Here is a 13,841-nt window from a genome sequence, read left to right on the forward strand (position 1 = left end):
GACTTTGGGAAGTCAGGAGGTGACTTACTCACCACAGGATTCCCAGCCTCTGACCTGCTCTTGTAGCTACAGTATTTATATGTCTGGTCCAGTTTAGTCTCTGGTCAATGGTGACCCCCAGAATGTTGATAATGGGGGATTCAGTGATGGTAATGCCATTGAATGTAAAGGGGTAATGGTTAGATTCTCTCTTGTTGGAGATGGTCATTGCCTGGCACTTGTGTGGCATGAATGTTACTTGCCATGTGTCAGCCCAAGCCTGGATATTGTCTAGATTTTGCTGTATTTGGACATGGACTGCTTCAGTATCTGAGGAGTCATGAATGGTGCTGAACATTGTGCAATCATCAGTGAACATCCCACTTCTGACCTTATGACGGGAGGAAGGTCATTGATGAAGCAGCTGAACATGATTGGGCCTAGGACACTATCCCGAGGAACTCCTGCAGTGATATCCTGGAACTGAGATGGTTGACCTTCCTTTGCGTTAGGTATGACTCCAACCAGTGGAGAGTTTTCCTCCTGATTCCCATTGTCTCCAGTTTTGCCAGGGCACCTTGCTGCCACACTCGGTCAAATGCGGCCTTGATGTCAAGGGCAGTCACTCTCACCTCACCTCGGGTGTTCAGCTCTTTTGTCCATGTTTGAATCAAGGCTGTAGTGAGGTCAGAGGCTGAGTGACCCTGGCGGAACCCAAACAGAGTGTCAGTGAGCAGGTTATTGCTAAGCAAGTGCTACTTGATAGCACTGTTGATGACCCCTTCCATCAGTTGAAAGAATAGCTAATCATCCTTCAAGATCAAATGTAAAAGGAGTTCATAACCCTTCAGTAGCATGAAGAAATGAAGACTGTCTAGAACAGCAGAATGGAAGAACAGCAATCAAAAGTCAAGAAGACTCTGTTGAATTACAGGAAAACTCAAGATGAAGCAATTAAGCTTTGGAATGAAAAGGAAAACCTGTCTAAGGAATTTCACATGCTACAACGGTCCCTCAGGTCAGAGTTTGTTTCTCTGGAAAATTAAGAAGAGAAGAAAAACAAATTTAATGTCACTCTGAATAAACTGAAGGACCAGTTCGCAGAGAAGACTCTACAATATTCAATATTCTAGGAGGAAACTAAGAGGCATAAGAAAGAGACTGCAGAGCTGAAGAAAACGATTGCACATCTGGAATAACTTTACATTTCCAAAGATAAATATAAAGAAATGGAAAGCAAGTTTGTTAATGCTATCTGCGAAAAGGATAAGCACATGGAAAATGGGATGAGGAAATATGCAGAGGTCGAACTGCAAAGTGAAATACCGCAGGAGGAAAAGGAAAAAAAATGAAGAATTCTTGTATGCAGGAGCAACAAGAAGTCGAAAACTTACAGCCCCAATTTGACAGTCAGAGAAAGAGTTCTCTATCACTTTTGCAACATGCCCAATTAAAAGTGAAGATGAACGTGACTATTGTTAAGCTGAAGAACCAATTGGATGGAAAAGAGGAATTGAAAGGAAAAGCCATAAAACTTTCCAAGCTGTGAACAGATACTGAAGCCATGGGCAGCACGACTACAGAACTGAAACAAGTTAGGACTTCACCGGAGACAGACCTGCCAACAGTGAAACCAAAATGTAGGACAAGGACAAAGCCCTGAAGCAGATGGTGAAGCAAAAGACAGAAATAGGATTGCAAAATATAAATCCGACAACAAAGTTCAAGGAACTAGAAGACTCAAATTTACTGAGAACCATGAATTGTTGAAAAATGAAATGAAAATCAAGAACCTAGAATGTCAAGAAAAAGTTGAGTAGTTGCAAGCGAAAGTGCAAATTCTCACAAAGGAACAAGAAGAGTCTCAGAAACAACTAGCAGAAGGAAAATTAAAGAAGGTGAGCTTGAAGGATAGCACACAGGAATTAGGCTCTGCTAAGGAAAATCTGTTCAGTGTAGTGAGTCAACGGAAGATGAGTTTGCGAATGAAAAATTAAAACTTGAGGAACTTCAAGGGAAGAATTTCCCCCCCCCCGTCGGGGGTGTTTTGCAGGGGCGGGTGGGAACCCGATCGGGTCCGCAATGTCATTTTACGTGGGCAGGCCTATTAAGACCCACCCAGCACGACGCACACCCGGAAGCGCTGTGCGGGTGGTGGGGGGAATTCCCTGAGTCGGGGCCTGCGCTGTTTCACGCATGCGCGCAAAAGAGAGCAGAAATCTCCCTGGGGCACGGAGGTCAGTTCAAGTTCAGAAAAATTTAATAAAGGAAAAAAAAATACTTAAGGACATGTCCCCTCATGTGAAACTGTCACATGAGCTGGAAAATGTTCATTCAGTTTTTCAAACATTTTTATTTAAGTTATAAACCCTTCATGAAACCTCGTCCCGCCGGTGGATGAGGTTCCATGAAAAATGCGAAGGCCGCCTGGGCTCTTCGCCTGCCCCCCCCACTCCCCCGCCAACCTTAACTTTGGACGGGCAGCTTTCTTAACAACTTTAATTACTTGCTTAATGGCCTTAACGGGCCTTTGACAGTTCGGCGGCTGCGCACCCGCCGAACTGACAAATCTAAATGCGGCGCGGTGATGTTGGGACGCACGCCCGACGTCAACCCCCGCATCATTTTACGCCCCCGCTCACCGACCGGGAAATTCTGCTGCAAGTATCAGAAGTATCTGTTAGGTATCGTGAGAAATGCCTGGAACAGGAAAAGGGGTTGCTGTTGAATCAGAACAGTTGGACGAATGCAGAATGAACGACCAAAGTTGATGAAAATTCTTGAACTTTGATGCAATCTGAAGAACATGAACAAAGAGGTGCGCAGTACGGAAGAGCAAACCCCGGACTGTAAAAGCAGAGAAAGGAAATTCTAAGAGACTGCTTGAGGATCTAACCGGTGAATTGAATGAGTCTGAGGAGCAGCCAGTGACCATGGGAGAAAGATTCCAAAAGGAGCTGGATGCCCAGATGAAGTTGTTAAGCTTGTGTAAGGGGGAGAAGAGCACAGTTGACGTTTCGAGTCCTCATGACCCTTCAACAGAACTGAGTTCTGTTGAAGGGTCATGAGAACTCGAAACGTCAACTGTGTTCTTCTCGGCCGATGTTGCCAGACCTGCTGAGTTTTTCCAGGTATTTCTGTTTCTGTTTTTGTTTTGGATTTCCAGCATCTGCAGTTTTTTCCTTTTATAAGCTTGTATAAGGGTTCCACAGGTAACTCTGAAACAAAAGGACTCACCAGAGTAGTTTCTGAGCTGAGTGCAGAGATTCAGAAGCTTGAGAAAGGACTGGAAAATAAAAAAGGTGAAACAAGTGGAAATGAATTTTCCACTTTGAAAAAGTCAACTTCCAGAAAGAATGTGGCGGAACCCACAGAATAGAAAGCCCGAGCCCACAAACTCATGGGGCAGAAATTTGCGCTCGGTGGGGTGGGCGCGTGCCCGGCTTGCTCGAGCGTGAAATGACGCGCGTTAACGTCGGCCGAGTGTGCCCACGTCAACGCGCAGTTGCGCAATAGCTCGGCCGGAGTGGGCAGCACACCCCCCGAGACAATTAAAAGGCCTGTTAAGGCCGTTAAGTAATCAATTAAATTAAAATTCTCGCTGCCCGTCCAACCTAACGTCTGGTGGGTAGGTGAAAAGGTCTGGAAACCTCATCTACGGACAGGATGAGGTTTCCAAAAGCAAATAAAAATAAAAAACTTTAACTTTTCATTAATAATGTCCCTGCTCAGGTGACAGAGTCACATGAGGGGACATGTTTCATGACATTTTTATTTATTTTATTTACTTTTCATCTGTCTTCATCTCCCTGAGGCAGCTCAGTGCCCCCTGGGAGATTACGAAGTTGCTCACTCGCGTGCATGCGTGAGGTTTGCGCTTGGCCCGCTCGTCCTCCTCCACCTCCCAAGCGCAGGCAGCGCTGCAGCTCGCGTTTCATGCCGGGCGGGCCTTAGTTGGCCTCCAGCAGCGTGAAATCGCGGTCTGGTGCCGATCGCGGGCGGTGGTCGGCTTCCTGACCGCCCCCTGCCGAGCACCCCCGCCAAAGGCAAAATTCTGCCCACGGCGTCCGAACAAAACAGATGGGTCGTTGATAAAGAGAAACTCAACTCTAAGGGGAGAATCTTTGGCTTGGCGAGTGGGGGTGGGGCCCACTCGCCGACGTGTAAGAAGACGCGTGGTGACCTCGGGCGTGCGTCCTGACGTCACCGCGCGTCATTCAGATCTCCACTTGGGTGGGCGCGCACCGGAGTGGGCTGCACACCCGCCGAACTGTCAAAGGCCTATTAAGGCCATTTAAATATCAATTAAAAGAATTAACAGGGCAGCCTGTCCAACCTTAAGGTTGGGGGGGGGGTGCAGGTGAAGAGCCCAGGCGGCCTTCGCATTTATCATGAAACCTCATCCACGGGCGGGACGCGGTTTCATGAAAGTTTTTAAACTTTAATAAAAATTTTTCATAAAACTCATAGACATGTCACAGCTCATGTCACATGTGACACTGTCACATGAGGGGACATTTCCGGATAATTTAAAAAAATCTTTTATTGGCTTTTCGACAATGAGATTAAACTCCCTGAGGCAGCTCTGTGCCTCAGGGAGATTCCCCGACTCAGCCTTCTCCCCCCCACCCCCCACTGCCTGCTCAGCGCCTCCGGCTGCGCGTCACGCTGGGTGGGCATTAATTGGCCCGCCCACGTAAAATGGTGGCGCGTAGCCGATCGCGGGCAGTGGTGGGCTGCGCACCCGCCTGCACCAACCCCCCGCTCAGCACCCCCCTCCCCACAACGGGGGGAAAATTCTCCCCGCCAAGTCCTGGCTTTCAACTCTGAACGAATAATATCTGCCCAAAGCAACTGAGGCTACCACTCCTCCCGTGAACATAATGAGATCTGGAAGAATCATAAAGCCTCCAGGCCGCCTGAATTTGTAAAGTCCGATACTTGAGAGAGAGAGAAGGGGTAGCTTGCAAATAAAGATTGTATTGTAAAGTGTTTAGGTAAAGACTTGGGAAAGGTGTAGTATAAGAGTGTTCAGGTTAGTTAGGGTTAATGTGGGACTGGGGAAACAGTACTAGCCACATTATGATGTAGAGTCACATGATGATAGAGAAAGTGTGTGTGGAGAGAGTCTGAGAGAAATCGGCATGAAGATAATATCTAGCTAGTGCTATACCTTGGAGACATGGGGCTGAACATCACACGCACGCCGGGCGCCATATTTCAAGTCCAGCTGTGCGCACACATCTCAGTGCTTCCAGCCCATTACTACTGCAGGGAAGATGTCCACAAAAGGGAAAAAGACTGCAGCCCCCAAATTTAATGACGTGTCACTGGAATGTCATTAGGACGCTGTGGAGGCCCCACCGTGAAGTTCTCTACCCCTGCCAAGGCTGCAGGATGGACAGCGGCATCACCAATCCAGCATGGCAGGTGGTGGCAGCGGTGGTTAGTGCCAATGCTGCACGGAAGAGGTTGGCCATCCAATGCAGATAGAGGATGAATGATCTCATCTGTGCAGCCAGGGTAAGGCAACCATCTCATCGCTCTAAACTCACACACTCAAACCCATCACACATTCACTGACATCTCACTCACTGCCAGCACAAGGGACACCACCACTCACTCTCTCACACACACTGTCACATGTCCATCTGGCCTCATCTCCTCTGGAGACTGCCCCCTCTGCCAACACCATCCTGAGGTCACTTGCACAGATCAACATGTGTCCCCCACACACACCCTGGGATACCCTCCTTCCCTGGTACAGCTCTTGCCCTGCAGCCTCTCCCCTTGCCTGAGGCCATGTTTCCCCCTTCCCCATGCAAGCCCTAGCCCTGCAGCTATTGAAAAGCCACCCACATATGGCTGATCTGGTAGGTAGAGACCTACCTGTGAGCTCCCCTAAAAGTGATGTGGTTCTGTCTGTGAAGCCAGGAGCTGATGACTGAGAGTGCTGCCCGAAGCAAGGCAGGCAAACAAACCTCGGAGCCCCGAGTGAAGTGCAGCCTGTCAGGCGCATGTTGTTTACGTGTTGTTGTGAAACACGTCGGCGTGTTTCCCCACCAATGAGGGTGGACGATCTAGCGGGGGGGTGGGGGGATGAGTCTGGTGGACTGGCCTTATAATGATATGCTGAGGTGATATGCTGAGATGTTACAACAAGGTTCCCGACGTCCGATGGCGGCAAATACCGCGGACAATCGCAATCTGCTTTCACAACATCGTGAAACTGATTTTTGGTCTGCTCACGCCTCCAAACACACCCTCTGCCGGGGTGGTGGGGGGGGGCACGAAAAATCTCAGCCATGTATATAATTGTGTGTTAACAATAAAACAGTTTATATTCAACCACACAAGCCTCCAGACTTCTTAGTAAGACACCAAATAACCTTAAACATTCTCTACTCTAAAGAGCTGTGGATGCTGTGTCGTTGAGTGTATTGAAGAATGGGGTCGGTAGATTTTTGGGTACTAAGGGAATCAGGGTGTATAAGGATAGAAAAGGAAGGTGGAGTTGAGGTAGTAAACCAGCCGTGCACTTACTGAATGGCAGTGAAGACCCAAGGGACCGAATTACCTCCTTCTGCCTATTTCTTATGTTCCCATCGTTTAAAATGCTCAAATAATTTCTGATCCATCTTTTGCAAATGTTAGCATGAACATAACATAAAATAATGTCCCATTAGTGGCACGTTGCTGACTTCATCATCTTAATGTGTACTTGTCAGTAATAGACCTTCTTTCACATTCACGCAGGAAGCACAAACATATACAAGCACTTCTGTTTTTAAATTGTTTTTGTGGGCCTGGGGTACTAATATCAGAGCTTCCTTGGGAAATAACGAGATAAAACAAGTCGATTTTTTAATTCATTCATACGACGTGGGCATTGCTGGCAACCCTTGAAGGTTTGGCTGAGCGGCCTTCCGAAAACCGCGTGGTTTGCTCAGCCATTTCAGAGGACAATTAAAAGTCAACCACATTTCTGACCACTATTCCTGATACTAGCTTTTTAGTACTAGTCTTTCTTTTAATCACAGATTTATTTATCTAACTGAATTTAAATTCCCCCAGCTGCTATGTGGGATTTGAATTAATGTCTCTGGACTGTTAGCCGATGTTCATTCAAGATAGACCCAATTTAAAATAATAAAAATCATTCAATCCACTCCGGAGTTAATCTCCCAAGCAGGTTTTCAGGACATGGGAGGGTCCCAGGCAGCCATTTGGTCATTCGGATTTAAACCAATTTCCAATCAATTCTGAAGTACCCTTTCTGAAGTAACATAATGAAGTGTGTAAGGAAACTTAATGCAATCCAGTTTTATTTTCATTTATTGAAGCATCCTGAGAAAAGCCAGGGTGTTGAGGAGGGAAAAGCATCCTGAATTGTGGTGCTTAAATAGAACCAATAGCGGAAGGCCTGGAGTATATCTTCTAATAACATTATTCAAAATTAGCAGAGTGGTAAACATAAGAACCTTTGCACAATGTAACTAGATTAGAAAAATTTACTGGAGAGATAAATCCAATCTCGTCAGATTGATGGTTCAAATGATACATTCTTGCTGGTACTTCATCGTCTGATTTTTCATTTTTTGACCCCCTTCAACACCTCAATGTTCTCTGGTTCCACAATGTCAATGTAAATCAGACGGGCTTCTGTCTGCCTGTTTGTCACCACACCCTATGCTAGGGTGTCATTGAAATATTTAAGCATATGCTCATGCTATTCATGGTGGGGATGGGGGACAGCCTCAGGCAAGGGGGGAATGGAAGAAATTGATGGGAGTGCAAGTGGGCTCAAGGTGGACCCAAAGAATTACAAAAAAGTGACTCATTTTTAAATGTTGCTGCACTGCCGTTTAAATGTTCAATCTGCCTCAAGACCCTCAGCAATCCTAGACACTTGATGTACATTCCTTTTTGATCGTGTTGCTATAGTGCAATTGCAACAAAATACATTTACCTCAATTGCAGGGACCATGATAACCCCACTCACCTGTGGGTCTATATATACTGCATCCACCCCAATAAGAACTAAAGCCCTGTGGGATGGAAAAGAGGGAGGGGACCTGGCATAACATAGTTCCACATCAATTTTTGCCTTAATCCACTTAGATTATGTTCCAGAGGAACTTCAGGGCAATAAGGTTTATGATTTAATTACAGTCAATAGAGACAGTTTCTATGTTTGGGCCAGTAATTTTATGGGTCAATTACATTATTAGTTTTTCATTACTATGAAATAGTCTCAGATCCACAATACAAAGCAGTAATAGAACTTTGTGAGCTGACTGTGGAGTGCATTGTGATAAAAAAAAATCAGAACTCAAATATAAAAACAAAAAGCTAAAAGCTACTGCGGATGCTGGAAATCCAAAACAAAAACAGAATTACCTGGAAAAACTCAGCAGGTCTGGCAGCATCGGTGGAGAAGAAAACAGTTGACGTTTCGAGTCCTCATGACCCTATGGCACCTCCCCATGCCCACGCAGAAGATGCAACACCTGCCCCTTCACTTCCTCTCTCCTCGCCGTCCAAGGGCCCAAACACTCCTTTCAAGTGAAGCAGCATTTCACTTGCATTTCCCCTAACTTAGTCTACTGCATTCGTTGCTCCCAATGCGGTCTCCTCTACATTGGAGAGACCAAACGCAAACTGGGCGACCGCTTTGCAGAACACCTGCGGTCTGTCCGCAAGAAAGACCCAAACCTCCCTGTCGCTTGCCATTTTAACACTCCACCCTGTTCTCTTGCCCACATGTCTGTCCTTGGCTTGCTGCATTGTTCCAGTGAAGCCCAACGCAAACTGGAGGAACAACACCTCATCTTCCGGCTAGTCACTTTACAGCCTTCCGGGCTGAATATTGAATTCAACAACTTTAGATCTTAAACTCCCCCTCCCCCCATCCCCACCCCGTTTCTTCCCCCTCCCTTTTTTTCAATAATTTATATAGATTCTTCTTTTCCCACCTATTTCCATTATTTTTAAATCTACAACTAATACTTTGTTAGTCTTTCCACCCCACCCCCACTAGAGCTGTACCTTGAGTATCCTGCCTTCCATTCTTAATTAGCACTTTTCTTAGATAATATCACCACCTTCAACACCTCTTTGATCCTTTTGTCTGTGACATCTTTTGATTATCTGCTCCTATCACTGCTTGCTTGTCCCCACAACCACCCCACCCTCAACTGCTCTCTCCCCCCGCCCCCCACCTTAGACCAGCTTATATTTCACCCCTCTCCTAACTATACTCAGTTCTGCCGAAGGGTCATGAGGACTCGAAACATCAACTTTTTTCTTCTCCACCGATGCTGCCAGACCTGCTGAGTTTTTCCAGGTAATTCTGTTAAAATCAGAACTCAGTTTGAAAAGGTGGTAATTCTATTTTTGGTTTCACACCTAGTACATCACAACTGCAATATGAAGCCAAATTCTCCTGTTGGCTCTCTTCTAACATTAAGGTTCAGCTGCTACTCAGATGCCAGTGAGTAAGCTCTGCTCACATGTACATGCTCAGAGCTTCGTTGTCCCTGAGCAGAGAGTAGTACATGGACAGAAATCCAGAGTGCCACTCAGGTGTGGTAGCTTTATTTTGCACTCTCTCTGTGAAGGGGTAGTTGAGTGAATAGTTCAGTGAAAACTCTGTTTACGTATGGAGTACAGACCTGTCAGTGATAACGGGTTTCATTGCTGGAGTGCAGGAGACAGGCACAAGGTCTCCATCGTCGTCTGCTTCATCTTCACTTGAGTTCTGAAGAAGCTCTGACTCCTCCTCATCACCATCCCCTCCACCTCTTTTCTTTCGAACAGCTGGCTTGCTTACTCCATCGATTTGGTTCCCATAGTTACCTAGACAGAAGGAGAATAATTGTGTTTCCTTGCCTTGGATGAAAAAGAAACTGTAAGATGACAACAACAACTTATATTTATTATAGCGCATTTATTGTAATGAAACATTCCAAGGCACTTCACAGCAGCATTATAAAACAAAGTATGACACCGAATCACACATGGAGGTATTAGGTCAGATAACCAAAAGCTTGGTCACTGAGGGAGGTGTCTTAAAGGAGGAAAGTGAGGTGGAGAGGCGGAGATGTGTAGGAAGGGCATTCGAGAGCTTGGGGCCTAGACAAATGAAAGCACGACCACCAATGGTGGAGCAATTATAATTGGGAACACACAACAGGCCAGAATTAGAGGAGCGCAGAGATCTTGGAGGGCTATGGGGCTGGAGGAGATGGCAGACTTAGGGAGGTACAAGGCCATGGAGGGATTTGAAAACAAAGAGGAGAATTTTAAAATCAAGATGCTGCTTGACCAGTAGCCACTGTAGGTTGGTGAGCACAGGGGTGGTAAGGGAACAGAGTTTAGAGCAAGTTAAGCCACGGGCAGGTCGGTTTTAGATGACCTCAAGTTTCCGGAGGTTAGAATTTGGGAGACCAGCCAGGAGTCCACTGAAATAGTCAAGACCAGAGGTAACAAAGGAACGAATGAGTGCTTCAGCAGATGAGCTGAGGCAGGGGTGAAGTCGGGTGACGTTACAGAGGTGGAAATAGGTGGTCTTCTATGACTTTATTAGTGCTAGAAAATGGGATTAGAATAGTTAGGTACTTGTTTGACCGGCACAGACTCAATGGGCTGAAGGGCCTTTTTCTGTGCTGTAGACCTCTATGATTCTCTGACTCTAGTGATGGTACAAATATGAGGTCGGAAGCTCAACTCAAGATAAAATGTGACATCATGGTTGTGAACAGCCTGGCTTAATTTCAGACTGTTGCCAGGGAGAGGGGTGGAGTTGACAGCTAGGGAACAGAGTTTGCAATGGGAACTGAAAGCAATGGTGCAAGTTTTACCAATATTTAATCGGAGGAAATTTCTGCTTATCCAGCACTGGATATTGGATAAGCAGTCTGATAATTTAGCAACAGTGGGAGAATCGAGAGTGGCGGTGGTGAGGTAGAGCTGGGTGGCATCAGCATACATGTGAAAACTGATGCCGTGCCTTCAGATGATGCTGCCAAGGGGCAGCGAAGAGATGAACAATAGGAGGAGGCCGAGGATAGATTCTTGGGGCACACCAGAGGTGGGAGCAGGAAGAGAAGCCATTGCAAGTGATTCTCTGGCTATGATTAGATAGGTAAGAATGGAATCAGGTGAGAGCGGTCCCAGCTGGAAGACAGACATATTGGAGGAGGAGATGCGGTCAACTGAGTCAAAGGCTGCAGACTGGTTGAGAAGTGCTAGGAGGAAAAGTTTACCTTTGTCACAGTGAAAGGATATCATCTGTGGCTTTGATAAGAGCTGTTTCGATACTGTGGTGGTTGCGAAAAGCTGATTAGATATATTCAAACATGGAGTTCCGGGAAAGATGGGAATGGACCCGGGAGGTGGCAACGTGTTCAAGGACTTTGGAGAGGAAAGGGAGGTTGGAAATAGAATTCACAAGGGCGATAGAGTCAATGGTTTGTTTTTTGAGGAGAGGGCGGATTTAAAGGAGAGAGGGGCAACACCTGACGAGGGAGGACTGTTTACAATATCACCTCACATGGGGGCCAGGAGTGGAATTCGGACGATCAGTTTAGTGGGAATAGGATTGAGGGAGCAGGTGGTGGACAAGGTGGGCTTAGAAAAGGCATGAGCTGAGAGAGGGGAGAAACTAGAGAAAGATGTGAGTGCCGGTCTAAGGCAGGGGGAGCTTTAAAGGAAGTCTGGCTTGGGGGGGCTTGTTGAAGGGAAGGGCATGTCAGAAGCAGCTGATCAGATTATCTTGATTTTAGTGACAAATAAACCCATGAGCTGCCGCAATAATTGGTGGAGGTGAGGGTTGGAAGGGCGAGAGAAAAGGGTTTAAGAAGACAATTTGCAGTCAAGAAATGAAGCTGTGGGTTATTTTTGCATTCCAGGATGATCCTGGAATGGTGAACAGCTTTAGCAGATGAAAGCAGGACCCAATATTGTTTTAAGTGGTCCAGCCAGGTCTGGCGATGGATGGCTAAACCAGTTGACATTTCAAGTCTGTGTCCCCTGGACTTAAGGGAGAGGAAATGAGAGCCATACCAGGGGTAATGGACAGGGTGAGAGAGAGTAATAGTTTTATTGGGGTTCAGGACATCAAGGGTGGAGCTGAGGGTGTGGTTGAGTAAATCAATAGTTTCAGAAATGCTGTGGTGAACTGAGGGCCAGAGGCTAGATGGTAGGGATTTTGAAAATGACTTGGGGGAATTTTTTTCAGGGACAGATAAGGAAGGAGGTAGGGTTGAGGACCATAGAAGGGGATGTGGGTTGTGTGTGATGCAAGAAAGTGATCAGAGATGGTCTTATTTGTTATTGATACAATGGAACTAACAAGATCTTGTGAGATGGGAAGGTCAAGGAGGTGGCTGTGAATATGAGTTGGCGAATTTACATGAAGGGAGAGGTTTAGGGAGGATAAGAGGGCAGTGAACTCAGAGGAGAGAGAACATGAGGAGATGAGATGGAGTTTGAAATCACCGAGGGTGAGAAGCATTTAGTGCAGAGGCTGAGGGAGGAGAGCATTGAAGATATTTTTGTTGCAAAATTTTTATCATACCTTGGGGGGGGGCAGTACAGAATAATGACTTTGGAAGAGAGGTGAGAGGGGTGGAACAGGTGAGATGCTCACAGGAGGAGAGAGTGCTGGAGGAGTACCGGGTCAGGCCAAGATCTGATTTTGTGACAAGTGCCACACCACCACCGTGCTGGTCATGATAGGGTGATTGTTGGCAGATGTAGCCAGGTTGGGAGGATTCATTAAGGGGGAAGGTGTTATCACCCTTCAGCAGGTCTTTGTTAAGGTCATACCTAGTAGTGTGGATGTCCATCAACTTTGTAGTGAAGTAATACAACTGTTTATACAAACTGGACTTGTACAAGTTGCTGCCTGTGATTGTAGTTTAAAATATAATATGTAATGTAAATGTAATGTAAAAAAGGGAACAAGAGCACAATTCTTCAATGAAGAATCTTTATCGAACACTTTTCTTCGAGCCATATCTATAGGCCCAAGTCCATAAGGTACATTTTTGTTATAATCTAAGAAGTGAGGTAACAATTATTTATGTCTTGCTTGAAATCATTGGAAAGATGACCTGACATGACATATAGCTGATCATTATGTTTGGTCCAATCTATGAATTATTCAAATATTTTAGTACGGTAAGATGCAATTTGTTTACACAATGTTTAAGTTGTCAAAATTTACAAAATACGGTGAAAACATTCCTGCTTAGCTTAGAATGTCCTTTAAAATGGAATTGAATAAGTATTTATAAAGGCAAAGCATTTATAAAGATACAGAGAAAGAGTATGGAATTCAGAGTCAGCAGCTCCACTTGACAAGCACCCAGCTTAGGTGTGATAGGCCGAATGGCCATCTTCCGTAGAATGAATTCAAGAATTTAATAGCCAAGTAAATTGTGGAGCTACCTAATATTTATGCACAACATAGAAGAGGAGAATATTTCCCTGGTAGTGATTGCCAACATTCCTCCCACCGCCTATACCATCACAAGCCAGTCACTTCACTGTGAGAAATAGATAAGCACAATTTGGCTGTCACGTTGGCTGCATATTACTAAATACACTTCAAAAATAGTTAATTAGATGCCCAGAAGGCATCTAAAATGCTTTATAAATGTTTTTATTTTGCAATATGGAGTTACTTGTGGTGATTTAGGAGGCTTTAGATCCCAGAGCTTTTTTGGCTAGCTCTTCCAGTTAGGTGGCAATGACATGGCGGTTCCCTCTGACTTTGGTTAAAAGTACGGCTTTACCTCTTTTTGCCCTTCCAGCCGGGACTCCCTGTCCTGGAGCAAAGCACCATTGCAGGGATC

The 13,841-nt window shown here is 45.7% G+C and overlaps 1 protein-coding gene across 4 annotated transcripts in view; it reads right to left on the reverse strand.

Moving 5' to 3' along the window:
- Window positions 1-13,841, reverse strand: part of otofa (otoferlin a) — a 470,909-nt gene that overhangs the window by 146,120 nt on the left and 310,948 nt on the right. For all 4 annotated transcript variants that reach the window (XM_078541508.1, XM_078541509.1, XM_078541506.1 and 1 more), the window contains one exon: window positions 9,654-9,837. In XM_078541508.1, coding sequence (XP_078397634.1) covers window positions 9,654-9,837 — 184 coding nt within the window. The remainder of the gene's footprint in view (window positions 1-9,653; window positions 9,838-13,841) is intronic.

The sequence above is a fragment of the Cetorhinus maximus genome, chromosome 5 (assembly GCF_964194155.1).
Source record: "Cetorhinus maximus chromosome 5, sCetMax3.hap1.1, whole genome shotgun sequence".
NCBI classification, from domain to species: domain Eukaryota; kingdom Metazoa; phylum Chordata; class Chondrichthyes; order Lamniformes; family Cetorhinidae; genus Cetorhinus; species Cetorhinus maximus.